The 27,214-nt window shown below is 43.7% G+C and overlaps 1 protein-coding gene across 3 annotated transcripts; it reads left to right on the top strand.

Annotated features, from left to right (window-relative positions):
- The first annotated feature begins 62 nt into the window (after positions 1-62).
- Positions 63-27,214, top strand: LOC306838106 (trinucleotide repeat-containing gene 6A protein-like). 3 transcript variants are annotated; one of them, XM_079366075.1, is made up of 26 exons: positions 63-171; positions 5,342-5,440; positions 10,631-10,944; positions 11,540-11,587; positions 13,050-15,092; positions 15,204-15,399; positions 15,529-15,959; positions 16,180-16,311; positions 16,425-16,586; positions 18,446-18,634; positions 18,807-18,970; positions 19,162-19,239; positions 19,476-19,643; positions 20,331-20,486; positions 20,690-20,809; positions 20,977-21,114; positions 21,503-21,592; positions 21,704-21,878; positions 22,067-22,213; positions 22,595-22,762; positions 22,877-23,017; positions 23,465-23,572; positions 23,668-23,898; positions 24,132-24,202; positions 24,345-24,484; positions 24,890-27,214. In XM_079366075.1, the coding sequence occupies exons 4-26, from the start codon at positions 11,542-11,544 to the stop codon at positions 25,236-25,238; spliced, it is 5,643 nt and encodes a 1,880-aa protein (XP_079222201.1). In that variant the 5' UTR covers positions 63-171; positions 5,342-5,440; positions 10,631-10,944; positions 11,540-11,541; the 3' UTR covers positions 25,239-27,214. The 3 variants fall into 3 exon arrangements, with proteins under 3 accessions (XP_079222201.1, XP_079222202.1, XP_079222203.1); XM_079366076.1 differs by lacking the exon at positions 5,342-5,440; XM_079366077.1 differs by lacking the exon at positions 20,331-20,486 and having other exon boundaries at positions 65-171.

Below are 27,214 nucleotides of genomic sequence, written 5' to 3'. Positions count from 1 at the left end.
TCAATTTTTAACTACCTCACAATTTAATCTTTACATCCCTATACGCAAGCAATTTTAATAACACTGCCGGTGAAGGAGGAGATACTAAACTCTATTTTATTTGCTCCTTTCTCTTTTAGAGATTCGGAATTGGAAGCTGTTGCCACCAAAGAAGCAGAAGCATCTAAATAGGTTAGTGTACAAGCTCAAGATCCACAGGTGCTTCTAGTCGGTTTGAGTGTATCCTGCATGGTTGGGTTACTAAATGGGTGTGAGGCTCAGGGGGACAGGAGGGGACGGGCAACTGCTGCTTATGCAAGCACATGCAGTTCCGTTTGAATTGAATTGGAGGGTCTGGGTTGGTCTAGGCTGCATTGTGCTGAGTAAGCTTTGCTGTTTTAAAATCGCTAAATGAGGAGCCAGTGTCCTGATGTTTTGTGTGAGGAGAGGTGTTTGTGCAGCACATTGTGTGTCCAAACAGTCGGTCGAGCTGGCACAAAAAGAGTCACAGACCAAACTAGTGACCCACATGCTCTGAAGACTACATCTGATTTTAAATCCTAGCTTTTGCGTTCAAGCATCGTCATTGTCGTTTTTGGGTTTTTTTTTGGTTCCAGGTTTATGCCCTTTTCTGTTTGATATCTCCAATGTATTTGTTGTGATTCATGATTTGAAAGTAATTTCTCACAGATGCTGTTGTGATGTTTTTATTGTGCTGGTTTATTTTGGTTGGTTGCCAAAGCAAGTTGAAGATGATTCACATTTTCTGATTACAGCAACATCATTTCTATAAATGTGTGAGTGGGAGAAATTTAAGGGTTAACTATTCAATAAGGCCAAAATAAATAGTGAGAGGTTTAGTGTTTTTTTTGTACATGTTGCCCACAGTTGTTTTTAAATGTATCATACATACTGTCTGTTCAAAGGAATCGTTTCTTAAACAAGCTTATTAGATTTCCATCTTTGTTTTGGTTTCATAAATACCTTGCTGCCAACTGTACAACGCTGCCTAAGCGCCTCTCTGTTTCTAGTTTGGAAAGTGGTTTCTATTTGATATAATCAGAAGAAGTCGTGTCTTGTGTTTGTTTCTATAAAAGGAAAAACCCCGGCAGCGTAAATGTGATACATTTATAACTTTTGCGGCACCAGCGGGGACTGCAACAGTTTGAAGTGCTCATGCTCTGAAGCCCTCTAGTTACGCATAAACAAACCCAACTGTGAGTCAGTCTCCAGGCACAGTCTCACCGTGCAGCATGCTCACAGATTCAGTTCATTTCTTGTGGGTCTATAATCATAACCCTGTGTAAAAATAGCATAGAATTAAGTGCAACTTGTTTACTTTGCCTTTTATAAAAATCGCCCGCTCTCTAGGTCCACTTTTTTTTTGTTGTTGTTGTTGTCTGGCTCCATTCTAGAAACTATTGTTCTCTAACTTCTTGTCTAAAAATATCCAACGTGTTCCCAAGAGGTGTCGGAGCCCAAGCACTGTAAACTATATTTGGAATTTGGTACAGCAGTGCTATAAATTCATGGCTGCTTTGCTGGAGGATTATGTAGTGACTGTTGCCCCTGTGAGCAGTAAAGCCACACCTGCACATGGTCATGAGACTGGAAACAAGGAAGGAGCTGAAATGGAGCCTTTGATGCCGTCTCCGACACAACCTCGGGCAGGGTGGAGAAAACTTAAAGTGAGCATGTTGTTCTGGCTTTGTCCAGCAGCTGATGTGCCTCGGCTTTACTGTGCAACTTTATCGATGTAACTGACAGGTCTGGACTGACTCTTACTTGTAAAGCTCGCGTGAGGGGTCTAGGTTTTTTCAGTACACTTTATTTTTAGGAATAAAGCAACAAAAGGTCCGGGATGCATATTTCTAGGTCTCTCTCTCTCTTTTTATTTTTTAACCTGACAGGAGTGCACGTCACAGTTTGTTATTCTGAATCTGCTTCAGTCTGACGTGTATTAAACGTGAAACCAAAAAAGAAAAGTGAAATACAAAAACAATATTACACAGAAATAAAGATATGGATAAAACAATTTACTACCCACTACTCAGCGGTTCATAATGATCACTTTGAAAGGGTGCAGTCGCTGTGAGCAGGACTTCATCTGGGCTCCTTCACTGTATAAAAAACTATTCCACTGCATTAGCCCACAGATCCTGATGAGCTATGCTGTTGTCTGTGACTCTCTGCCTTCATTTCCAGAGGCTTTTTAAAAACAACGGGGTTAGGTTGTTTGGCACCTTTTATTTATTTTTTTTGTCATGCCTAGCTCCAGTGCTTGGCACCTCGGGGTGAAGTCGTCTAATTTATATCAACATTTTCCATATCCTCTCAATGAAAACCAAACTGCAAACCCAAAGTCTCTTTGCTCAACTGACCTTAAGAGGCAGCCAAGTACTTCAGGCTACACTGTATCATCTGGCTGCTGTATATTACTTGGTGTTTTTTGTTGCGTCTCCTACAACAGCTTATTGTCAGAGCAGAACTTTTTTTTTTTTTTTTTTTTACATAGCATGACCTGAGATGCACCGACCTGATTTTGACTGCAACATTGAAATTGTAACCGGGCAGGAAATGTCACATCTTGCAGTGCCTCACAAAGCCTTTGCTGTCGGGCTGTTTATGATGAGGAGGCACTTTGCTGTCATTCGCTAATTGAGTGATGGCCTCCCTGAATGGAGCCTCCAGTGTTAAGCCTCTACGAGAACATGCTAATTCAAATTGATGCAAATGATGTGATGTTGTACATGCAAATTAGCCACGCGGCTACCCCCTGGCTTTTGTTCTTCAGGCAGAGTCTTAAGAGTCTTTTCTGATGCTAGTGTTCCTCAGCTTGTGTTTGGGTGCTTGTCTGGGGTGTACGTGTGAAACCTCACGATCAATACCCCGTCTCCTATGAATTTAAAAGTACTTGCCATCTTCGCTGTATGACTCAATTTGAAGGAGAAAAACCATCCTACAAGGTCATGGGATGCATCTCGGCAAAGTCTGAGATTTATTTATTTTCCTCTACTGCCTCAGAGACACAAATATATTTAGCTTTATTTTAAGTTTTTTTTTAGCTTTAGTTGACTGCAGACAAAAAGAAAAGAAAATGCCGGTGAGCTGGACTCACATGAGTGTACTCAACCGTTTTTTCAAAAAACATTGCCTCAGCTCTGGCTCTGCTGGGTTGACTGAAAGTTAGCTTAAAACAGCACTTCTGCCGATGAGCCTTGGAAGCCCCCTGCAGTTACAGATGGACTGACGTTACTCCGGCTTCATCCATTCTTAAAGACTCCGAAAATTAAATGATGATGGAAAAACTCTATTTACTTTTTATTGTTTGTTGAAGTAATGTTTCTAATTCTCCTGGTGGTTCTGCATCATTAAACATTGTAGAAATGCCTGCAAGGGATCTTGGATAAGAGTATAAAGAAACCATTATTGGATAAGCATGTATACTGCTAGCTAGTATACTTAGAAGTCACAGGTTTAACTTTTTACCAAGAATGGGTTTGATGTGGCACTGTTTTACATTTTGCTTTGTTTTTAAAAAAAAACCTCAAACTTGATTGTTATTATTGTTAAATCCAGAGCTGGCACTGCTGTATAAATGAAGCTCCTCTGTGATATATTTATGACGCACCAGTTCTTCCTCTTGAACCCTGACCTTTGTCCTGACACACACAGGCGCAGCCGTGAGCTTTAAAGGTGGAAGTTGAGATGATTAGCCAAATAGTGTTGTTTACCAGTCAGTCTCATTGGGACTACGAGGGTCATTAAACCTGGAGGCTTAATGTCTTCTCTGCACAGTTAAAATACATTAAACCAATAAAACGGCAGTAAAAAAAAAATAAAAAAATAAAAAAGATGGAAGGAAGCAATTAATTCCCGCTGCCTTTCTTTCTCAAAACAATTAAAAAGCAAAAATTAGGAAGTCTATAACAAATCCATACTTCGTTCTCCTTGATCTCATCTGACACCCCCTCTCCCCGTCAGCTGGAGCTGTCGGGGGCTGGGCAATTGTTGGCCCATTCATAAACAGATGCTGTCCCTGGTGTTTGTGTGCTCTCCAGGAGGGCCTCCACCATGCTTCGCTGCTGCTGCTGTTGTCGAGTCCAGGGCCATCTGCTGAAGTGCTCGATGGTTGGAAAGGAGTGGAGAGAGGAGATGGGTGGGAGGGGGGGGGGAGTGTGGGAACAGAGGGAGGTGTATGTGTGTGCATTTATATGTAATTATAACAGATAAAGGCAGTCAGGTGATGGGATCTGATGTTTTTGAACGTTGATAGAAAAATGAAACCTGTTAGGTGGGGGTAGGATTTTTCTGGATTAATCTGGCCTGAAAATGTGAGATCTTGTGAATCATGTAAATCTTTATTAAAGTAATCTGGGGGTTGGCGATATCAGTGTGTAGTTACGGAAGATGTAAAGTCAAGTATCCTGTATTCTTCAACTCAAATGAGAGAAATGTTCCTTTTAAATCTTATTGAAATTATTGATTATCAAACGAGTCAGTGAGTAATTACATGGTTGACTTCTTCTGTTATTGCTGCAGCTGCAATTGTTCTTGCATTACTGTCCTGATACAATAACATTTCCCAAATGATTATATTTATTACACTGATTTAAAACTCTGATATGAGAACATTTCAGTATTTCTAGAAGTCACTGTGCATGTTATCCTTCAACTTTTCGAAAGATTGTCTGTCTGTCTGAGTGGTGTGAGCATCGCTGTACGTCTGTTTACAGCTAAAGTAAGTGCTGTGCTCTAATCCCATTAAAGGATTAGCCTGCAGCCTGCAGCTTTCTCCTGCAGCCTGAATGGCACACCCACCACGACAACCAGTGCACCTCAATGCAACAATCAGTACAAGAGACAGCCTGATTACAACCTATTACACACCGAGTTCGAAGACCTGCATGTCAGCGAGTGTTATGAAGAAGTATGATTTAAAACCTTTTGTTGATTTGCCAACATGTGGCAAAATAAACGGAGAGGTATGACACCTTAAAGGCACCGTTATGAAAATACAGTATATTAATCAAAATAATTTCTTATACTGATGTAAAAAAAGATATTTTTTGACCGAAAATTTAAAGATGAATTGAACCATTTCTGTGAACTCATACTCTACTCTTAAGTTATCAGAACCTTGGTGCTTTGACTGGGCAACCGGTCCAAGTATTGAGTTACACATTTAAAAAAACAGAGGATGGGTTATTTGGGCAACTTTTTAACAAAGTACAGCTAATGAACACGGACATGAGACGCTGAATCAGTGGTATGGACACATACTGTCTGATCTTTAACTTCAAACCCAAAATGCATTTCTTTTCTATCCAATATAAGTAGTGTTGCCTCCTGTTGTCCACAGGGTACATACCCATAGAGGGAAGAACAGTGGATGGAAGAGAGAGAGAGACGGAGAGTGTGAAGAGGAAGAAGAATAAGACGATACAGGTCTGGTCAAAAGGTAAGAAAGGATAGTATGGTGTCTGTCATGCCAAATCAGGATGTGTAGGGTCTGTTCCAACATGATCCTATCGATCATAGGGAGGTGTAACTGTTATTGATTGAGTTTTCTGTTTGATTTATTAGAAGCACCTGCTACAAGGATACTCGGTTCTATTCTTGCACAGAAACTCTGCTTCAAATTACAATATGGATAACTGAACAACTACTTCAGTGACATTGTCTTTTCCTAATTCTTACATTGCACTTGAAGCCTTTGTTTAATAATGATGGTCACCAAATTTAGGCGCACATGAGCATGTCAAATATTTGCAGGGATTTTAAATTTGGCACTAAATTGCTGTTTTTTGGTTGTTTTTTTTTAAGATGCCCGTCTTGTTAAACATTGAATTTATTTTCAAGGATAATTTGATAATGTGTAATGACTAAATTGTACTATTGGTAAGTAAAAAAAAAAAAATCAAATAATCTTTTACTGTTTCCTTCAGTGCTTCAGTCTAGTCGTGATTCATGATTCAGCTAATGCATAATGGCGATTGTTGCAGTATTAAATATCTCACTGATTCACCTGTGAATCGTTTTTACGACCTATTTCCTCGAGAAACGTCTGCGTTGTCTTTTTGTCATCCCACTAGTGCAGTGTGCTCTGCTCCTGTGACACCACTCGTGTCCTTTGCCATGTGACGCAGTGGGCTTTTCCATTTTGAATTGCAGTTACAGTTGCCATTGAGTCGAGCGTTTACAAGCCTACTACAGTTACACCTGAAACCCCGATCATGGCTAATGTAGGCGCGAAGTCTTATCGCATCTATCTGTGACCTTGAGCTGGTCTTTATGAGTCACGTGCTCCTCGCCATACCTCCCCTGCACTTTGCTGTGTTGCTGTTAAACGTCTGTTGTGTGTCCCAGTACAATCAGATCAGTCTCTGTAGTACCAGAGTGTGACGCTCCATGACTGATGATGCTTATAGAATAACAAGAGTGTGGTCATTGTTTCTCTGAAAGATGCAGTGTCCATACTGACTGTGTCGCACTTACAGCTGCAGTCTATAGGCTGATTTCCCCTCAGGGGTCAGCAGCTCTTCAGCAGGCTCCAGCTACTTTAGTTTGAAAATCCCTCCGTGCTGCAGTTTAGTTTTCAGATGCAAACCAGGGCATGCTTTACAAAAACAAATCTGAGAAATTATCTGAGGAAAGTGAGATGGCTTTACTTATAATGACTTTTATTGGTTGTTGAGCTGATAAAAGTTCTGTGTTTGGACAGATGAAGTTATTAATAAAGTCCAATGTATGACTGACTGGTAAACAAACCAGCTGAATAAGTCAAAACCGGCAGGGAGTATTTATTGCACACGTCTCTTGGTGAGAGTTTGCATGTGCCCCTCTGAACCCCTCCCAATGATGACGTCAAGATGATGGACTATATGATGAGTGCCCTTATCACTTCCTGCACACATGCAGTATCACCTCCTGCACACGGTGTTTGGATCGAGACTGATACTCTTTTTTTTTTTTTTTTTTTTTTTTTTTTTTTTTTTTTTTTTTAAATGCTTGCTTGTGCACGAACGTCCTCCACGATGGTCTTCCCTGAAACACGGGAGTAAAACTCCAGACCTCCTTGACCTTCTCTTAACTTACCAGGAGGGGTTTTGCATACTGGAGAGAGACACTGGCATCTGCCGCTTGCTCTGATGTCATCGTGCACAGACAAGCCCTGAGGAATTGGGAGTGTTCGGGCGTGTTGCTATGGCAACATGGTCTTAACCAAACATCTCCAGAAAATACATTAGGGAGATTTTCCCCAACTGGAGTGAACGAGATTTCAAAAGAAATCCATTCAATAATCACGTCATCTCCAGCAATATGCTTTTAAGTGTTTAGAGAGCCAATGTTGCTGGTACAGCACACTGACCAATCGGATCTCTTCATCGCACAGTTCTGTGAGGAGGAACACCAACTAACTTCTTGTCTTCACAGTCTGATTTTAAAATTATCCCCTTCATCTGAGCGTGCTCATAGAGCCTCTAGGTTAATTTCTTGACTAAATAACCAGTTCCACGTGGCCACTAAGAGTGATATCTTTTTCTTAAGTTTAGAGAACCCAGATAACCAAAGATACAGTTTCTTTGATATGATTTGACTTTGTAGTACAGGCCTCTTTGTGTATTGGCCATACTTGGACACCATTTTTATGTCGTCAGATTTACTTTGTTTATGTCCAACTCTTTACAAATACTTCTCTTTACTTTAGTTTTCTTCAGAGGTAGAAAACAGGGTCAAACACACTCTGCACTGGACACGTCTTCTGATCCTTTAGCTCTCTCTCTGGTTGCTAGCAGTAGGTCAAGCACTCTTTCACACTGAGGTAACCGAGTACACATTGTACTGGGTTCATGTGCTGCTGACTTCAGGAAGTTGACCTCTGCTTTTTATGCGTACATGTCAGAAGCTGCAGCTGCATTCCTCTCTCATCAACCTCAATGACAGGCTCTTTGCTCCGGCCTCTTTTTCACATTCCTCTCCTCCCTCCTTACTTGAGTATCATTCGGGGTTTTTTTCTATCCTGTTAACAATCTCTTTTCTCCACTCTCCCTCAACAACACTCGCCATGTTTGTGTCTTGTCCCTATATTCCCTTCTCTCTCTCTCTCTCTCTCTCTCTCTCTCTCTCTCTCTCTCTCTCTCTCTCTCTCTCTCTCTCTCTCTCTCTCTCTCTCTCTCTCTCTCTCTCTCTCTCTCTCTCTCTCTCTCTCTCTCTCTCTCTCTCTCTCTCTCTCTCTCTCTCTCTCTCTCTCTCTCTCTCTCTCTCTCTCTCTCTCTCTCTCTCTGTGTGTCTGTAAGATGATAGCAGCAGTTGGGCCGCTGCCACCTCCAGGGGCCCTCATGAAAGCCGTTCTCAGATGGAAGCAGGAGCCGAGATGAACAAACTGTACTCTGTGTACTGAGCAGTGTCACTGAACATACTTATATGGACTAGGGAGCGTCTGCAAAGTTTTTTTTTAATTGTAGCTTTCCAAGAATAACATAAAAAGAAAAATAATCAAAGAGAATGCAATGGGAGCCGAAATCTTTAGCTAAATAAACAAACAGCTGTTGGTTTATTACATTTTATAAAGAAAACTGTTAAGCAAATCTTCTGTCAGAGATCTGACACGTTTTTGTCTGATACAATACAACATTGTGTTCAAAGGTAGATTAAAAAAAGAAAAAGTCACAGACCTTATAGATAGAGTTCCAGACATGGCAATCTGTGTTTGAATGAACATAACAAAAAAAAGTCCTAAAGGGCGACAAAGACCATTTTCTCTGTACATGGGGCGTGCAGTATTACTTCAAGGTGATACGGCGCCCCGGCTGGAGGAGGCATTTTGTCACGCAAAATGTGTTCAATTAAAATGCTAAAACGTTTTGTCCCTCTCCAAAAGAACATTGTTTAAGGATACTGGATGTTTGGTGGACGAGCGTTCAGTCGTTTCTGTTTCCAGCTGTGGACCACAGGCTAGCAACACACAGCTCATTGGTCATTTACATTGTAAAAGACATTTTAAAAGTTAAGACAAGACAATATAATGCGGACACACAAAGGATTAGAATAATCTTTATTTTTGATTACAAAATAATTGTGCATTATGAGTCCATCTGTCTGCATTCTGCCGTATAAGGACAACAACGCTGTCTCTGGTGTTGACGGAGGGGTTTCCATGCAGGACGGTTGAGTCAAGATCCCGAAGTGTAAACAAGCAGAACTTTCTGGAAAGGAGCTTGTACTTCTAAGTGCAGCAGCTGCTGGAGGGAGCCAGTCAGAGCAGAAAGTTTAAGCATCAACTTCTGAGTTGTTTAGTTTGAAGAACAAGCGTTGTTTAAAGAGGAACGGTACTTTTCTAAGGCGTTAAAGGGTGGGAGGTCGTTTTGGTACGATTACTTCATTATTCTGTATTTTTCATTGGTGCAGTATCTCCTCGGATGACCCGCTTCTGTGGAGTTTAAAGACTTATATAGCATTGGTTTGGCCCTTTGATTTGAACTGCAGCAGCTTTTTTTTTTGTTATAATGAAGTTGTTCTTTACACTAAACTATAAACGGGCTGCTCAACTTATTAAAATCAATCATTTGGAAAAGCATGCCCCAAACTTGAAGCCTTGCACGCTTCATTGCATGTGCACACATTGGGGCGCAATGCACACATGAGTTTGTTTGTTCTCTTATCGTGCTGGCTAGTGAACAGAGTGGTTGCTGTTTGCACTGAAGGTTTATAAATAGACCTGTGTACTGCTGCAGAAGGCAGTGAGAGCAAGCACACTCTGTAACCTGCAGGAAGAAATGGTCAGGAGGCTCACAGATGCACACTTAGCTTCTCGCTGTCAAACACACCGGTGCACTCTTACTGAAGGATGACTGCCTCCGTCTTCTCTCTGTGGATCATCTCATTGTTTCTTGTCACTTCACTCTCTTACATACCTGTTTTGCCTCTAAGATAAGAGGTTGTGGTTTCCACTGTGTCCTAGGACAGTGCTGCCAGCTTTAAGCCGGTTGTATAACCCTAATCTAGTCCCATGCACTTTCTTCCCTCTCAAGGTAGAGGGTAGGTTTAAAAAAATAAATAAAAGTGCCAAGCTTGAGGTAAAATGACCGTCTTGCACAGTTGCCTGATTTACTCAAACAACAAGATAAGGGACACACTGTGGAGAAATATTTTGCAGACCATTTTCAACTTGTTTTTTTTATGCTCAGTTGGAATAATTGATGTGATAACGGCTTAATCGATGGTGACTTTCAAAAATAATTGATCCTCTGAGGATGTTAAGCCTATCATTGTTAATTTTACAACTTTATGACTTTGATACGTCAGCTGACTAGGTATGGGGGGAAAAAACTAAATGATAATGGGGGCTTTGGTCTAATTAAGTCTCTCCTCCGCTAACATCATGCTTTAGATGTAGAAGCAACCAATTTTGTTCTTATTACTTTTGAACAGATCACAGGATTGTGGTTGCTCTTACGGGAGAAAGTGAAATGGTGTTGTGAGTTTCTGTGCGTATCACTCAAACATGTGGAACATATGAAAGAATAGAAGGAATATGTGGGTTTGTGACTCATGTAATGTTTGACTAATGCTTTTTTTTTTTCTGTAGTTTTGATTTCTTTTGTACCATATATTCAACTTACACTTTCTCTCCTTGTCTCTTCTGCAGTGCCAGAGCATACAAAGTGAAGGCAGAGTCCGAAATCTACACCACAGCCCCCCTTCCCCCTCCCCAGACACACACGTACACACCAAAACGCACACACGTACAGTCCTCAGCAATGCCAAGGAGGCCTGATCAGCCTGCTGCCCGCTCTGACAAGCCCTGCCTCCTCACCTCAGACCCTTGAGGCTGCGCCCTCTGAACTTCAACCTTTGGCCTCCCCTTCGTCGACCTGGGAACCAAAGGTCACCTGTTCGCCACTGAACGCGGGGACACTCTCCTGCCCAGCCAGGAGCTGCTGCCAGGAGCCACACTTGCAGGTGAAATACTGAAAAGCAGGGATTTAACTGTCAAGTGAGATATGTCAGAATCCTCAAAACACATTGGGGGCGTCTTGCCCACACAAGCAACAAACGAACTCTTGAATAAGCCTGAAATCCATTTGACAAAAACATTTAAATGTTAACGTGGGTTTGCTCTTGTACATAGGTGCTGATGTGTTTTAACTCGAACTAGTAGTGCAAAATCAAATGATCTATTCAGAAAGAACAACAAACATTTTTACGACTTGATTTCATCCATACTGTTCATCCAGACTGAAAATGAAAAGTCACAGAGAATGATGCAGATCTCTATGTAGCTTATTAGCAGAGCATTTTGAATTCAAATATTGAATGAATCTCTTTATCAATGCTAGCTCTGGTAGCTGCCAGCTGGGCCTATCCACCAATACTTTTGTACTTGCAAGCCTTTCTTGCTTTAAACCCCTCTGACACTAACACACTTTTTCTTCTACATTGATTCTCATTGAATATCCTGTTTGTGCTTGGCCTAACATCTCCCCACTTTTTGTTTGCTGCCTCTCTCTCACTCCCTCCGAGTCTGTTTGACAGCCTGTCCTCTCTTTGTTTCCAGACATGGCTCCCATTCGGGATTCCGTCAGCCACTCCCCTAATCAAACAGGTGACTACACATTTCCTTCTTCCTTCTCCTGCGTCGCATTCTTGGTCCAATGTCTAACTTTGGCTCTCTGCTTTGTGAGGCTCGCGCTGTATCGACCCTGTTTGTCCTGAACTTGAAAGACGGTGCTTTTTGTTAACGGCACATCAGAGAAGAGGAAAATAAGTGAGGTGATGGGTGTGAAAGGGTACACGTGAGGACATGGCAAGCACATTTTTAAGAGCGCTGCAGAGAGCTGGCAACCAGTGTATTTGAAAGAGAGAGCTGTGAAGTGAGATATGAAAAGGAGAAGGACCCAAAGATGGGCTACCAAGTGGTGGAAAGGCTTGAAACTCGAATGTAGCCGCTTTTTTTTTTTTTTTTTTTTTTTTTCTCTTTTCAGAGGACTGCTGGTGGAGAATCTGGAAAATAAATCTGTCATTTTTCTGTGGGTGTCCTGTGATAATGTAACACCACATGGTGCAAGTATCTATCGACCAAGTTTAAGTTAGAATTGCTTCGCTGAATAAAAATCTGCTCAAAGATTTTATGCAACAGCTCCAGAGCCTCTATGGCACAAAAACAAAACATGTTAGGGCTGGCTTACAGTGATGTCTCTGACCTCAACCACACTCTGAAAAGTGAATATGAACTACACAATCAAACCTGATAAACGTGGTTACATGCTTTAATCATTTCAGGCTCAAGCATGTTTTTGTATATCAGTCAATCCCATATCTGAAGAATAGTAAAGCCTGCTGTTTTACATGCTAGGTCCAATGTTTCTCTTTATTTATATACATGTATGTGTGTATGTATGTACCTGAATGTTTTACTATGGGTTAACAAACATTAATATATGGATCAATGGTTGCTTTCTAAATACAGGCAGTTGACATAAAGTGGACATACAAGCCAACTCGGGTCAAAATAGATTTGAGTCTTTTGTTTAGAGATTCTCCAAGTCTCACTGCTGATGAGATGTTTTTTTTTAAATTTATTTAGGAAAGTCATTGAGGTACGAAGGAAGGTCTTTTTCTTTAGGTTGCTACCACCTCCTCCTCTCTTTCCCTTCTCTCTTTATCTCTCTCTATCTTTTCAACCGTGCATACTATCTCCCCTAATGTCCTCCATCTCTCCTCTCCCGCTGATAATTATCCTCTACCTCGCTGAATGCTGGTTTATAGCTTTGGCATGATTTTGGGTCCTGCTGTGGTGACAAAGTGGTGGCAGCTGTGTCCGGGCTCAGGCCTGGCACTAATCACATGCAGAACAGTCGGACAGCTGAAGGTTAGAGGGATCAAAAAATATCAATAGCCACTGTGAATGGACAACTACTTTTCTTTATCTAACCTAGTATATATTTGTGTCTTATCATTTAATGAAAAAATGAAGAAAAAAAACAAACATTTTGCTGAACTGAGTAAATGAACCAATACTCTTTAAGTTGATGACATTTTGACTCTTGGCTTTCTTCTCTTTCCAGGTCTGGAACATCCTGGCTTGGACTCCCAGTATGAGCCTTCCCCCTGGTCCTCTGGCTCTCCCTGCAGCAGTGACAGCAACAGCAACTGGGGCAAAGTCCTAGTGGATGGAAGCACTGATAAACCCAACAACCCGTCTTCAACTAACTCCTCCGTCTGGCCTCCCCAATCCTCCTCCTTCTCCTGCTCCTCGTCTTCTTCCTCCTCTGGCTGCGGGTCGGGATCAGACCCTGAGCTGGCATCAGAATGTATGGACGCAGATTCTAGCTCCTCGATTGGCTCAGAGAAAAACCTTGCCGCTGTGACGACAGTGATGATGATGTCAGGAAATGCTTCTCCTTCTGTGTCATCTGCGGCTTCTCCGCCAATCTCCTCTATGGTGACCTCCGCGATGATGGTTGGTGTTTCAGTGAACGGGGACAGCAACGGAAACAGCCGTCAAGTAATCGGTGGAGGTATTGGAACCATCAGCGGTGCAACTAATGGAAATAATCACATTTCTGGGCCCTCCCACTACTCCATGGCAGGGTCCAGTAGTATTGGCAGCAATAACATGGCTAACCACAACAACAAGCCCGTCAATAACAGTGGTGTGTGGGGCACCCAATCAGGCAGCAACATGATCCCCACTGGCGGAAACAACCCCTGCATCAATGGAGGGTTGAACCCAAACACTTTAAATCCAAATGCCAACCACGGTGCCTGGCCGCAGAATCCAAGCCCAGCGTCCCAGGGCCAACGGCCTTCACAGGCTCAGGGGACGGGTTCTAAACTGGGTTTGACTCCCCAACCGGGCCCCATCCTGGGCTGGGGTGGCATGGCAGCTCCAAACAACAGCAGCATGATGGACGACACTGAGGTGAATAATGGTACAGCAAGCAGCAAGGTGTTAGGAAGCAGCAGCAGTGGAAATGGTGGTTTGCAGCCTACCAACCTTAACACTGAATCCAATGGACCAAATAACACTATAATGATGAATACTACTACTACTACTACTAACGCCACAATGACCTCTAGTCCACCAAACTCTACCGCGTCACCCCAGCTCAGCGGGGATTGTTCCTGGGGATCTATTGGAGGAGGTAATGGGGGTCCACTGGCAAATGGAATTCCCTCATCAGCCCCTCAGCAACCCAAAGGTGAGCTAGGGGGTCCTGGGGCCTTCGGTACGCCATGGGGCACGACTTCCTACCCTGGAGACAAGGGCCACCAAAATGCAGACACTGTGAACCCCCAAAACCCTGCCTTAATGCAGGCTGGGAATCCCCCAATCTCCTCCTCTTCTGCTGCTAACAAGAGTAATAATAACCACAATAACACTGGGGCCCCACGCTGGGACCAGGGGCCTGTAAATAACCCAAACCAGCCTCAGAACAACACGTCCTGGGGTGTTGGCATATATCAAGCCACTGGCTCTGCCGGCCAAACGCCAGGAAACGGGAACCAAACCACGATGGGCCCTCCAGCAGGGATACCTCGCCCCTGGGGGAGCAGCACGTCGTCTTCTTCCTCGTCCTCATCATCCTCTTCCACATCTAACAATAAGATGTCAAATGGAGACTGGGGATCAGCAGCTCCTGGTAACAGCCACGTAGAGGCTGGAAGTCATAAAGGAAACTCTTCCAACAATGGCTGGAAGAGCCTGGAGGATGACGCCATAGGCATGGGAGGTGGAGGGGGTGGAGGCGGCGGCCACGCCTTGGGAAGTGTCACAGGAGTTTGGGGTCGCTCGGGAGGAAGTGAGGGAAGCGGAGAGAGCTCTGGAGGCCGATCAGGCTCAGATAGAGACCAGACAAAAGTGGGAAACCGTAGAAAAGGTACCCTTGCTGCCCCAGTACTGCCAGCCGTGCCCCAGGGTGATGTGGATCCGAGGGTTCTGTCCAACACTGGATGGGGACAGACGCCCGTACGGCAGAACACCGCCTGGGATGTCAACTCTCCTAATAATCAGCACCAAGGTGTAAGAGGTGATGTACGAAAGGCAAACAGCGGCGGCTCAGGCTGGGGCACAGCAACACCAGCAGCTCCATCCCAGACCTCTGGAGGTACGGCTGTAATGTGAACCCACCAAAAGTTTAGATACATTCTAGGGATAAAGTCAAAAATATCTGAATGTAAAACCAAAATTCAATAATTTTCCTCTCTTGTGCTCTCAGGATGGGGAAGTGGTTCAGGCAGCTCAGGTCCAGGAACAGGAGGATCTGGCTGGGGAGAGCGGCCTACTTCTGGATGGGACAACAAACCCTCTGCAGGTGGAGGATCTGGGCAGAGTGGCTGGGACGATGGATCCAGCTACAAAGGGAACAACAACAGCAGTAACACCTGGAGCAATAACGTCAATAAAGATGACAGGTAGTTTATGTTGAAGAATCACAAAATGATTTCAAATGTTTGACTGACTTTAATTTTCAAATGATTTCTTCTTCTCAACCTCAACATTTCAGTTTCTGTTTTTGCTGATACATTACTGTCTCTGTGTAGGTCAAACACATGGACGAATGCCCCCAAATCGCAGCAGAGCTGGAGTTCCAACACTGGAAATGGAAGTGAAGGTTGGGGTAATGGTGGCGATGGTGGCAGACCAGGGGCCAGCAGTCACTGGGGGGAGACCCAGAAAGGCGCCGGCTCAAGCTGGGACAGCGACAGCGACCGCTCCGGCTCTGGATGCTGGAGCGAGCCAAGCCGAACCAACACCAGCAGCAGCAACACCTGGGTTGGGAGCGGAGGATCAAGTACACCTGACCAGAACACTCCAAACCCAGGTTCCAACTGGCGTGACTCGGTCCACAAACCCAATCCTCATAGTAACAGTCAGGGCTGGGGTGAGCCCAATCCAAAGGCTTCAAATGAATGGGGGAAAGGTCCTGAATCCAACATGTCCAGAGGCAATCAAGGCTCCAGCAAACCCTCAGGTAGTCACCAAAATCATCAAAAATCTCTTTCCAGAGCAAGATTTTTCCTTTTTTTTTATGAGAAAGCCCTTGTTTGTCATTTCACTTTTATGTATTACTGCATTGTAAAAACATGAAATGGTATCGATATGGAATTCTACTATTCTAGAAATACATTGATATATTTGTGGGAGGACATACAATTGATGACTCAGTTTAATTCTTCTTTTTCCTCCATCAGGATGGCTGGGAGGACCCATGCCTACAGTAGGTCAGAAGGAGGAAATGTCATCTGGGTGGGAAGAGCCTTCTCCAGAGTCGATTCGTCGGAGGATGGAGATCGACGATGGGACGGCGGCTTGGGGAGACCCTGGTAAACACAAAAGAAACAAGAAGATTATGAAAGTAGATGTAGAGATCCTAACTGAAATAAAAGGCAATTCCAGGTGCCTCATGACTCACCATGCGATGAAACCTTGTGCCTAGGTAAACACAGTAGTGGATCTGTCAACATGTGGAACAGGACTGGCCAATCAGCTCAGGAGGCTGTGGGCCCTTCCTCTCAGCACCAGTCCCACTCAGCACACAGCGTCAAACACCCCCCTCAGCCCACCAACCCTCTGACGCAGGACAAAAGCTGCACTTCAGGTCAGTTGAGACATGAATATACAAAGGTCATAATAAACTACTGTTGTATCTTAACTTTTCCATGAAAATGTGTTTTAAATAAATTAAGACAAATATGCATCTGCCCATACACCTTTTGTGTATAAGAATGATTCTAACACCTCCTGACAATTGCTAGATGTCATCATATTTCAAATCCTGTAGTTTACTCTAAGGAGATATTTTGATCATTGCATCCTCTTACATGTGAATTTATTTCAGAGTTCTTAAGATTGTCAGATGTACATTTCAGACTTGTGCAATTATAGGTTTCACTACCTTGCTTGATCAATGTAATTAAGGTTTAAGCATTGCATTGAGGTAAAAAATAGAAATGCTAGGATGTGAGCCTGTACTTAAAATAGTTTGGACATGTTAGTGCAAGCCTTCTGGTGCAGTCTGTAAGCCGAAAGAATAAATGAAAATCTCCCACCCACACTCTGGTTTTGAGAAAGCTGAAACGTGATTTAAAAGATTTGCACCGTACAAACACAAAAGGTGTGGACACACTCATATTTACAAATGTATTCAGAAGCATACACAGTTTGCACGGAGAAGGAAACAAATAGTCGCTCTCCCCCCATCTCCCCATGGTGTTGTCTATGTTGAGAGCTTTTTTGTAAAGCCGGTTGAGTCATCCCTTTGGAATGCTAAGAGCATCGATTTTTCTCTTTCCACGTTCGCCTTTTCTTTTTTTTTTTTTCCTCCATTGCTCCTTTTCTCTCTCACCCGCCAGCTCTGCCTTCTGTAGAAACGCTGGCTTTTGTTGGGTTTTCGAGAAAAAGAGAGGGTGAGTGGTGGAGAAGGAGCTCTGGTGACTTAGTAATAGGAATGGTTCCAATGTAAGGTGGGGGCAATGAAGAGAGGAAGACTGCTTTTCTATGGCAGAGGGCTTAGAACTGGAAGAACGGGGGGGGCTAATAGGGTTATTCAGGGTTGGTTTCTCGTGAGCTAATTGGAGCAGCAAAGGGGATGGCAAGTAGAGGTGGGGCTAAACAGCTCATTGTACTGTGAAAATGATTCAGGGTGTAGATAATAATTCACCTCAGGAATTTTTGTTCTGTTAACATGAATTTGAACACAAACACTGTTATGCAGCCAGTGAAACAATGCTAAAGAGACCGGTTGAGGTTACATTTTATAAATTTGCAGGTCTGCATCAGTTCATACAGACGGAACATTGTTTTTGCATAAACATCAGCATGTATCCACGTCTCCTCAGCTGGGTTTGTTTTTATGTTCGTTTACTTTTGTGCCCAGTCACATGAGAGACACCGGAGCCCGAGACCCACCCCATGACCTGTCCTATTTTTACAAGGAGGCATCCCTAGCATCTCCCCAAGCGCCTCCTGCGCAGGGAGAAAGTAGCAGGTCTGGATGGTCATCTGTAACAGGAGCCGAACTGACACTCCCTCAAACAGTTTCTGACATTTAAAAGGGCGTGTGCGCACAACCACACTCTGACAAGAGTTAAAGGAAACAACACTTACATAAGCAGGTCGATAAAGGGTTCCCCAGGGGGGTGAGCAGGGCTCTCGTATAAAGCATTGGTGTGATGCCAGCAGAGAAACACAATATAAACTTAAAGTGTTAATGCAAAAAGTGATGGTTTAAATTTTTAGGTCATCTTTTAGGTATCCAAAACTTGCTGCCATGGCTGCTCTAATAAAGATGAGCTGTGAGAAGAGAAAAATCAAAATATATTTTATAATGCTTAGAGTATTGCATAGTTCAAAATGTTACTTGTATTGCCACCCTAAACAAAACACTGAGCTCTTTGTTGACACCACAAGTCGTGAAGTAAATCCACAATCTCATCGCTCCATCCTTCTTTCCTCCAGGTTGGGGCGAGCATTACCAGAAACAGAAGGAGTCTTCAACATGGGCGGAGCCCACCAATGCTCCACCTGTGTCCATGGACAATGGGACCTCTGCCTGGGGTAAGCCCATGGACACCAGCTCGACCTGGGAGGATCCCAGCAGAGGCAACAGAGACTCTGGACCTGGATGGGGCAACCAGCATAAGTCTGGTAGGTCCATGCATGATCCTGATTACTTAGGAAATACCTTCAGCTCAAGAGTAAACCTGATTGAAAGCACAAGAAGTCATGTTAACCCTCTGGCACTCGTTACTCCTGCCACTTTGCATCATTGTTTGCCAATGTCGTCACTTGCAAATATGTGGTTTCTTCCTTTTTGTAGCTCCGGGTCCTAAGCCCATGGAGACATGGTGTGGTGAAGAGGGCTCCATGAGCAGCTGGGACCAGGAAGAAGAGGTGGAGATCGGCATGTGGAACAACAGTCAACAGGACAACCGGTCCCATGACCAAAACACCTGGAACTACAAGAATAGAACCTCCAACAAGGTTTGTACATTTGTCATTCCAGAGCATTCAAACATTGAACTGCGTCGAACAAAGATGTCGTAAAACACATCGTGTGTTTGAGTTTTGAGCACTCTAGGCGTGCTCATTGACAAAATAAAATACACTGGCAATTAAAGGGAAATAAAACTGGTCTAGTGGCTCAATAATCTTTTCTTACTGTAATGTTACAGATGAACAAACCAGTCAACAAGCAGGATGAACCCTGGATGAAACCCTTCATGAACCAGTTCAACAACATGAACTTCTCTGTAAGCAACCATCCTCTTCATTCTTCTTTAAAATGTGTGACTTTGAATGTTTTGTTGTTTTATATATTGATCATTTTGTGAAAAATAAGATTTAAAATAATCTGTTCTTGCGGGATTAACTGTTAAAATGTCCAAATATGAAACAACAAGCCTTAATTATTGTGATTTTGGAGATCCATCTTGCTTTGCAATAGTCATCCTTATCGGTCTTGTTTTTTTCACCTCCTCCCCTGCAGAGAGACTCTCCCGACGACTCCATGAAGACAGGAGCTGGGATGATGCAGGACAAGCGAATGGACATGGGCAGTATTGGAGACTACAACGGAGGCATGGGGAAGAACCCCGGGCCCCGACACCAGCTCCACAAGGACTCAGCCATGGATCGCAACCCTTACTATGACAAGGTATGCAGAAGTCTCCAAGTTACCCCAGTGGGAAGGTCACTTGGGCAAATCTTGGGGACTCAAACGCTACTTAAAAAACCACTTAACGAGCCAAAGAACATCAGGTAGGTTGTGGAATAATAATTAATGTCTTGCGACATTACAATGATGAAGGTTGATCAGTGAGGTAGATGTGGAGGGGTTAATCTGCTGCAGTTTTACTCTTAGACCTGTAGCGCCCTTTAGTGGTTGGTTTAACACACTGCACACACCATTTAAAGGGACGTGCCATTAAACACCTGTCACTTAAAAGCAACAAAGCAGAGGAAACATGAACACTTGCACAGTCGTGTTGCTAAATGTTTGTTTTGCAGCACTTTATTTAGTTATGAAGAAGCTACCATGTTTTTTTTGTTTTTTTTCTTAATGCTTTGTTGCTTTGCCTGCGCTTCTTTCTGTTTTTATCTTCATCTTCTGCTGTCTCTTTTTCCTTATTGTTTTTATCTCTACTGCTCATCACTCTACACTCTCACTCTACAAAATCTCCTCTGCTTTTTCCCCCTCTGTTCTTCCACTCTTCTTCTGCAAAATTAACTCTTTTACGTCGTCTCTTTCTCTCTCTCTCTGCACTTCTCTGGCTGCCGATGGTGCTTCCTGTCCGTCTGTGCTTGCCATCCATCTGCTGTGCACACGGCCTTGCCTCTGCAGCTGTCTATGTCCTCCTCTGCTTACGATAGCCAAGCCTCTGATGAACTTTCCTCCAATCAAAGCATGAGCTTTTCCTCTTCCAATTCTGCTCCGCCTTTCCCGGGTCTTGACTCGGGGCCGTCTCCTTCCCACTCTGGTCCTGGGGTCACTCGGCAGGTGAGTGTGGGAGGATGAAGAGGATTCCGTCGTTATGGTCTTGAGCATCAGGCCCAAAGATACTAAAGCATTAGAATCATTGTGTTGATGGGGAAAGTACATGTTACTGTGCTAATTTGTGGTTGTACTTACATGTGAGTTCATGTAAAAGTCGTAGTGTCAAACCCTTTACGTTTGTGTTTGTGTATCCCCCTCCAACCCAGAATGTAAACCCCATGATGGGTGGCAGCAGCGTAGCACAGGGCCGAGGTGGCCCCCAGTCCCAGGTCCCTCCCCAACCCAACCTTCGTAATCAAGTGCCTCCCCCCATCCTTCCCTCTCAGGTAAGACACAAAAACACGCAGCCATGTTACTTCCCCTTATGCTGACTTCTGCTCATCTCCATTAAAGAGTTTAAGAGCAGCGTTTACCTTCCTCTCTCTTCTGGCGTTTCATGTGTATTTATCGTCATTTTTACAGAAAAACTAACCAGAACTGTGTTTTTCATCAGGTCCCTCCTTCCCTGCTGAAGTACCCAGGAGGTAACGGAGGCCTGAACCCTCTGTTCGGCCCTCAGCAGGTGGCTGTGCTCAATCAACTCTCCCAGCTCAACCAGCTGTCACAGCTCAACCAGATCAACCAGTTACAGGTACGGTGACGGGAAAATGCTCAGAGTCTTTGAATGTTTCAGATCATGTGCAGTACTCAATTACAAGGAAGTAGTTTTTTGATTTCCCTGCAACACAGATTAGCTGTCATTTTATGAGCACCTCCAATTCATTTTGAGATGAAATCTTGTCCACATGTTTTTTTTGTATGTAACAAAATGCATACCAGAAGATAACAAGCAACATTTAAAACGGCAAGGGCCAAAAACTGAGATTTGATGTAACATACTTTGGCCAGCTCCTGTTTTTAAATGTTCTCTATGAATAAAGTTGGATTGGGTGGATGTGAATCTGTCTTGAAGTGCATCCAAAGTAGTTTAAATCATGACACAAAACATTATTTAGAAGTTTCCTCCTATTTGTCTGCAGCGTCTACTCCTCCAGCAGCAGCAGCAGCAGCAGCATCATCAGAAAGCTCAAAGCCAGAGAGCCATGCCAGTGGGACGACCCACTGAACAGGTGTGCACTTCTAATCCTTCCTGGTCTATCACGGCCAGAGGTGACGTTTTTCACGAAGCAGCAGTTCATTAATGGTGATACCTCCTCTAACCTCCTTATTTCTCTCTTTAGCAACGTCCTATTGGTTCGTCTCCATCGATGATGCAGCCACCACGTCACCTGGACCCCTCCCTGCTGAAACAGGCCCCGCCCCTAAAACCATACTTGGAGAACTACTTGTCCCACAATGCCCCCGAGATGCAGAAGGACACTTCTGCTCTCGGATCCATCAGCAACTACCCTTTAAGTACGTCTGCTACTCTTACGATTATGTTCTCATAGTTAGATCAGTATGTTCTCCTATATTCCCTTATATACATATTTGAAAATCTAAATTGGCTCTTTAGTTTTGACTATTACTATTGAAGTTCCTCAAATATTTAAATTCACAGTGACTGAATTTGTTCCTCTCGTCTTTTCCACGACTCCCCTCAGGCTTGAACTCTAACCTGAATGTATCCCTGGACATGGGCGTGGGTGGTGGTAGTAGTGGAGTTGGGGCTATGACCTACAAGGAGCCACCCCAGTCCAAACTGAAGAAACTTTGGGCTACTGACCCTCTGGAGCAGAACAGCAAATCTGGTAAGTAAAGAACGTGTTTGATATAACAGCAGCTGGCTCCCAGACTGACTGATGAAACTGTCCGTGAATGAATCAGTTGTGTTTGAAGAGCACATTTCCAACCCTGGAGACCGTGTGGATTTAAAGTTTGCAATAAAAAAAAAAGTCACTGTTCATCCCCACAAGGTCTTCAGCTTGGATTCACAGTCGAGCTTTGCAGTTAGAGCGAAATAATCTTTAGACAATATTTCTCTGTGGATGGATCAAACGGTGTATAGGACAGCTAGTCCTAAAACACCTGAGTATATTCATACCTCAGTATTAATATACTAATGTATGCTTTTCAAAGTGTACACACACTGACTTGAGATCTTTTTTTTTCCCTTCCCGTTTGTTCATCAGGTGCTATGTCTGGTCTGCGTCTGGAGGACTCTCCTTTCTATGACTACCTGTCTCCTGGCCCCTCCCCCCTGAGTCCTCCCGGCCAGTCAATGGGCTCTGTGGGCGATGGCTGGCCGCCCCGTGCCAACTCCCCCCCGCCCCATGGAAACAGTGTCACCTGGCCCCCAGGTATACATCCCGACTCCACATCTATCAAAACAAACAAACTAAAAACACTGTTTTTGTTTGAAAAAACAAAACAACCTTTATTTCATGTGTTTGTGTTTCTGCTTGTGTCTGCAGAGTTCCGGCCCGGGGAGCCTTGGAAAGGTTACCCAAACATTGACCCTGAGACTGACCCTTATGTGACCCCCGGCAGTGTCATCAACAACCTCTCTATCAACACCGTCCGCGACACAGATCACCTCAGGGACAGGAACAACGGTAGGTCACACGCTGGGGGACACGCTAAAGAAAGTAGGCCATTGAGAGCTGGCTCTATTTTGGTTTTGGATTTGATCTAAACTTCTATTTATTTTTTTATTTATTTCAGCAGTTCAGTTCAAAATGGATAAAAACAGCTGTCACTATCAGTTTCTGCTCAGACAAAGATGCTCTCTATACGAGAGCAAGATGCAGCACTCTGTCCCATAAACTGGGCTGATTTTTTTTTTTCTTTTAATGGGATTGACTTTATTGACAGACTTTATAAACTTAAAAAAAAACCTTTGAGCCAGTCCTTTAATATCAAACATAAAACACATTTCTTAAGGCTTAAAATCTATTAAATGAAACCTGAAAATGTATATTAAAATGTTTTAAAGGAATCTGAATTGATGAAGTCCAATTTTTTTTTTAGTTCTGTCTCAATGCACTCTTTTTGTGACGCAGGGCCATCCTCATCACTGAACACCACGATGCCTTCTAACAGTGCCTGGTCATCCATTCGTGCCTCCAGCCACAGCGGTTCCCTCACCAGTACAGCACAAAGCACTTCAGGTACGTGGAACTCTTAACCTTTCCGCTCCTTTTGATTCCTTTAGTTTACTTTTCTTGTGTGTGACATAAGAATTCTCCTCCATTTGTCCTCACAGCCAGACCCAATGAGTCAAAATGGTCTCCCGGCGCCGGTTCTGTGTCCAACTCCTCCCTGGCTCATGAGCTGTGGAAGGTCCCCCTGCCTCCCAAGGCTCTGTCTGTGGCGGCCCCCTCCAGACCCCCACCCGGCCTCACCAGCCAAAAGCCCAGCTCTGCCTCCTCCGGCTGGGACGGCTCTGCCCTGAGGCTGGGGGGCTGGGGCTCCTCTGAGTCCAGATACACCCCCGGTGAGAGCAAAGCCACATGAACTGTATCACCCACAGCAAGCGGTTTTGAATTTGTGGGATTATTAAGCTTCTTAATTATTCTTCTTGCGCTGAAAATGGAAATTCCAGCAGAAAAGGGAAATTTGGTTAATCATAGAAAAGGAGATGTATATCTTGTTTTCTTTTTTACCTCCATGACTTCATTCTGTGCTTGTGTTGAAGCTGTTGTGGTTAAACGTTGTGTGCATCGGCAGGTTCCAGCTGGGGTGACAGCAGCAGCTCAGGGAGATCCCAATGGCTTGTTCTGAAAAATCTCACACCACAGGTACTTGTGCTCCTTTTATTGTTGAGATGAAATGTTTAATATTCAGATTAAGTAGTAATCTGTAGTTTAACATGCAGAGACTGTTGACTTTTGTCAGCATAAATTTCGGCTGACCCTTTGTGTTGGTGTATCTGTCTCGTAGATCGACGGCTCCACCCTGAGGACTCTGTGTATGCAGCACGGCCCTCTGATCACATTCCACCTCAACCTGCCACACGGCAATGCTGTGGTCTGCTACAGCTCGAAGGACGAGGCCGCCAAGGCCCAGAAGAGCCTGCACATGTAAGACCCCAGATAGAAGCACATGCACACACTGACCCACGACTATCACACATGCACTTGTTGACGGGTTGCTCCTGTGACCTTCCCAAGTTATTTATACATCCCTCAAAACACTGAGCAGCAGAACAGAAGAAGCAGCTTCTTCACATGAACAAAGATCAAACTAGAGCACAGATATTACAAACGTCATCATCCCTGCACGCTCACCGAGATTTTCCTGAATAATTCCTGATGCCCATCTCGACTTCATGCATAGTTTTTACTGAGGGGCTTGTAGGAAAAGTCTTGAATAAGTCAATGACAAAAATAGTACATCATGATCCTGTTATTTGAGTGAGTGTGAACAAACTGATGTGACTTTAATGAAGCAACTCACACTCACACTCACTCATCCTCTTTCTGCAGGTGTGTTTTGGGGAACACTACCATTCTGGCTGAGTTTGCCAGCGAGGAGGAAATCAACCGTTTCTTTGCACAAGGGCAGTCATTGACCACCCCCTCCTCCAGCTGGCAGACTATCGGCTCCTCTCAGAGCAGGATGGATCAGTCTCACCCCTTCCCCAGCCGCGCTCCTGAACCCAACCAGTGGAACAGCAGCGACCTCCACAGCTCCTCCCTCTGGGGCGGGCCAAACTATTCCAGTAGCCTGTGGGGGAGCCCCAGTGGCACTGAGGTGGGCGGGATCAGCAGCCCCTCTTCAATCAGCTCCTTCCTCCCGGTGGATCACCTGACAGGGGGCGGGGACTCCATGTGAGCCGCCTGCTAATCAAACAGGTGCGAGGAGGGGTCAGTAGAGAAATTATCAATAATCAGCAGAAGAAAATGGGGGGGTGGGGAAAGTAGTTCTAAACGCAATGGCACTAGTTGGACTCTCTCTCACTTACAATATATTCAACAAACGGGGTCTCCCTGTGGAAAACAAGTTACGTTTCTCTCTGCACATATGTCCACTTTGTGTTAGCCCAAAAACATATCAGTTGGAATACTTGAATCATGCAGGCCAATTCTATAATGTGAACAGATGGATATTTGCTTCCAGGTAGTGCTCTTTCAGACCGAAAAAAGCTTCAATCGAGCTCATATTATATATATTTTTTGTTTCATTCGTCATGTTTATTTGAATTCCAATTCTTTTCATTTTTAACATTTTCTTTTTGGTTTCTTTTAATTATTTTTTTTTGCATTTGTTGGCTGACAATGTTGGAGTATGAGCTTTTTTAACTTTGCACTGAATGTGGTTTTTTTCTCAGTATATATAATCTGCAATATAGAGGGAGCAGCCAGTTTTTCCAGTGTAGCTGTTTACTCATTGCGGTCCTTACCGTATGTGTGTATGCGTGTGTATGCGTGTGTGTGTGTGTGTGTGTGTGAGAGAGAGAGAAAGTACTTTGTGTGCGTGATTGCGTGTGTGAACAAGTATGTGTGCGCTCCTCTCTGCCTTGGCACGCCTACCTTACTGCGTTGTCTTGGAGTTCAAGATCAACAGATAGTTCAAGAAGAATAAAAGCTGACTTAGGAGGATTATCTGGTGATAGTAAAAGTGACATTAAAAGTATTGCACCAATTTTGTTTTAAAACTAAAGAACGTTGAGCTCTGCAGTGCAAAGGACTGTAGCCGCAGCTGGGACTAGCAAGCCCCGCCCGCCCTAATCGAGGGGGCGGGGTCTATCTAGCAAGCCCTCCCGCTAGCCCCTAGTGGGCAAGGGGGGAACAGCACTTTCAGAATAGGCTTTCAATGTTTTGGAGGTGCCACACTGCAACCTCTTGTTTACAAGACTTAGGAGGCAGAAGGTGTGTTCATTCTTCATTTTAAAGAGAAGATGGAATAAAAAAAAAAGAAAATCCTTTAAAAAAAAAAAAACAACAAAAAAAGCTTTAAAAAATCTATAAAACAAAGAAAAACACAAAAAAAATGTAATCTCTTATTGAGGATGAAGACGATACTTTGTAACTCTGGGAATTCGGATCAGTGTTTTTTGGCCATGGCGTTGGTTATTTGAACTATTCCTCTTTGTCTGCTAAATAACCAGCAATGGTTCTCAGGAAATCAAGCCAGTTTTCCCCCCCTTGTAGGTGAATTAAAAAAAAAACTACTACTCCTTGTAGGAAAGGAAAATCCAACTTCTAGCACTGAAAACTATGTATAGGTCTGTAAGTTTTTTTTTTCTCTGCCAAATAACTGCTTTAAGCTGGAGAAGCTCAACACACTGCTTTCAATATGCTGTCTCGTGAGGGAGGGGGGTCCTTATGCTAGGGGCAGGAAGGGGGGGGGGGTTGGCTGTAATGATCCCCTCTCTTCTCCTCCTGTCCTCCACTCCACTGATGTAAAAAAATCTCAAGTGGGGAGTGTTTATCGTGTGCGTGTGATTGTCAGTTGTCTCCTTGTCAGACTTCTAAACCAAGAGAAAGGCGAATCTGTATCTATGCATACTGTAGCCTCTCACATGGCCTACTGAGAGGCGTTTATTATTTTTTTTTGTTCCAATGTCTGAAAATGTTTTAAATGTTTCATTAAGTACAACAAATGCGAAATATGACTTGCTTTTTTTTCTCCGTTGTTTTAATCACTCTCATTGCCACAAATGGTGTTTTGAAAAAAAAAAAAAAAGCAAAAAAAGCAAAGGCAAAAAAAACAAAACCTGTTTTGGTTGAAGATACTATTTTAACAGTGCAAAAGTCGTCCACATTTCATTGCCTTGATCCTATTTGTGTCCGAAGATGCAACAACAA

This window comes from Symphodus melops, assembly GCF_947650265.1.
Source record: "Symphodus melops genome assembly, chromosome: 17".
Taxonomy (NCBI): Eukaryota; Metazoa; Chordata; class Actinopteri; order Labriformes; family Labridae; genus Symphodus; species Symphodus melops.
Note: the sequence above shows the minus strand (reverse complement) of the source record. Positions and strands in the feature narration are given on the sequence as shown.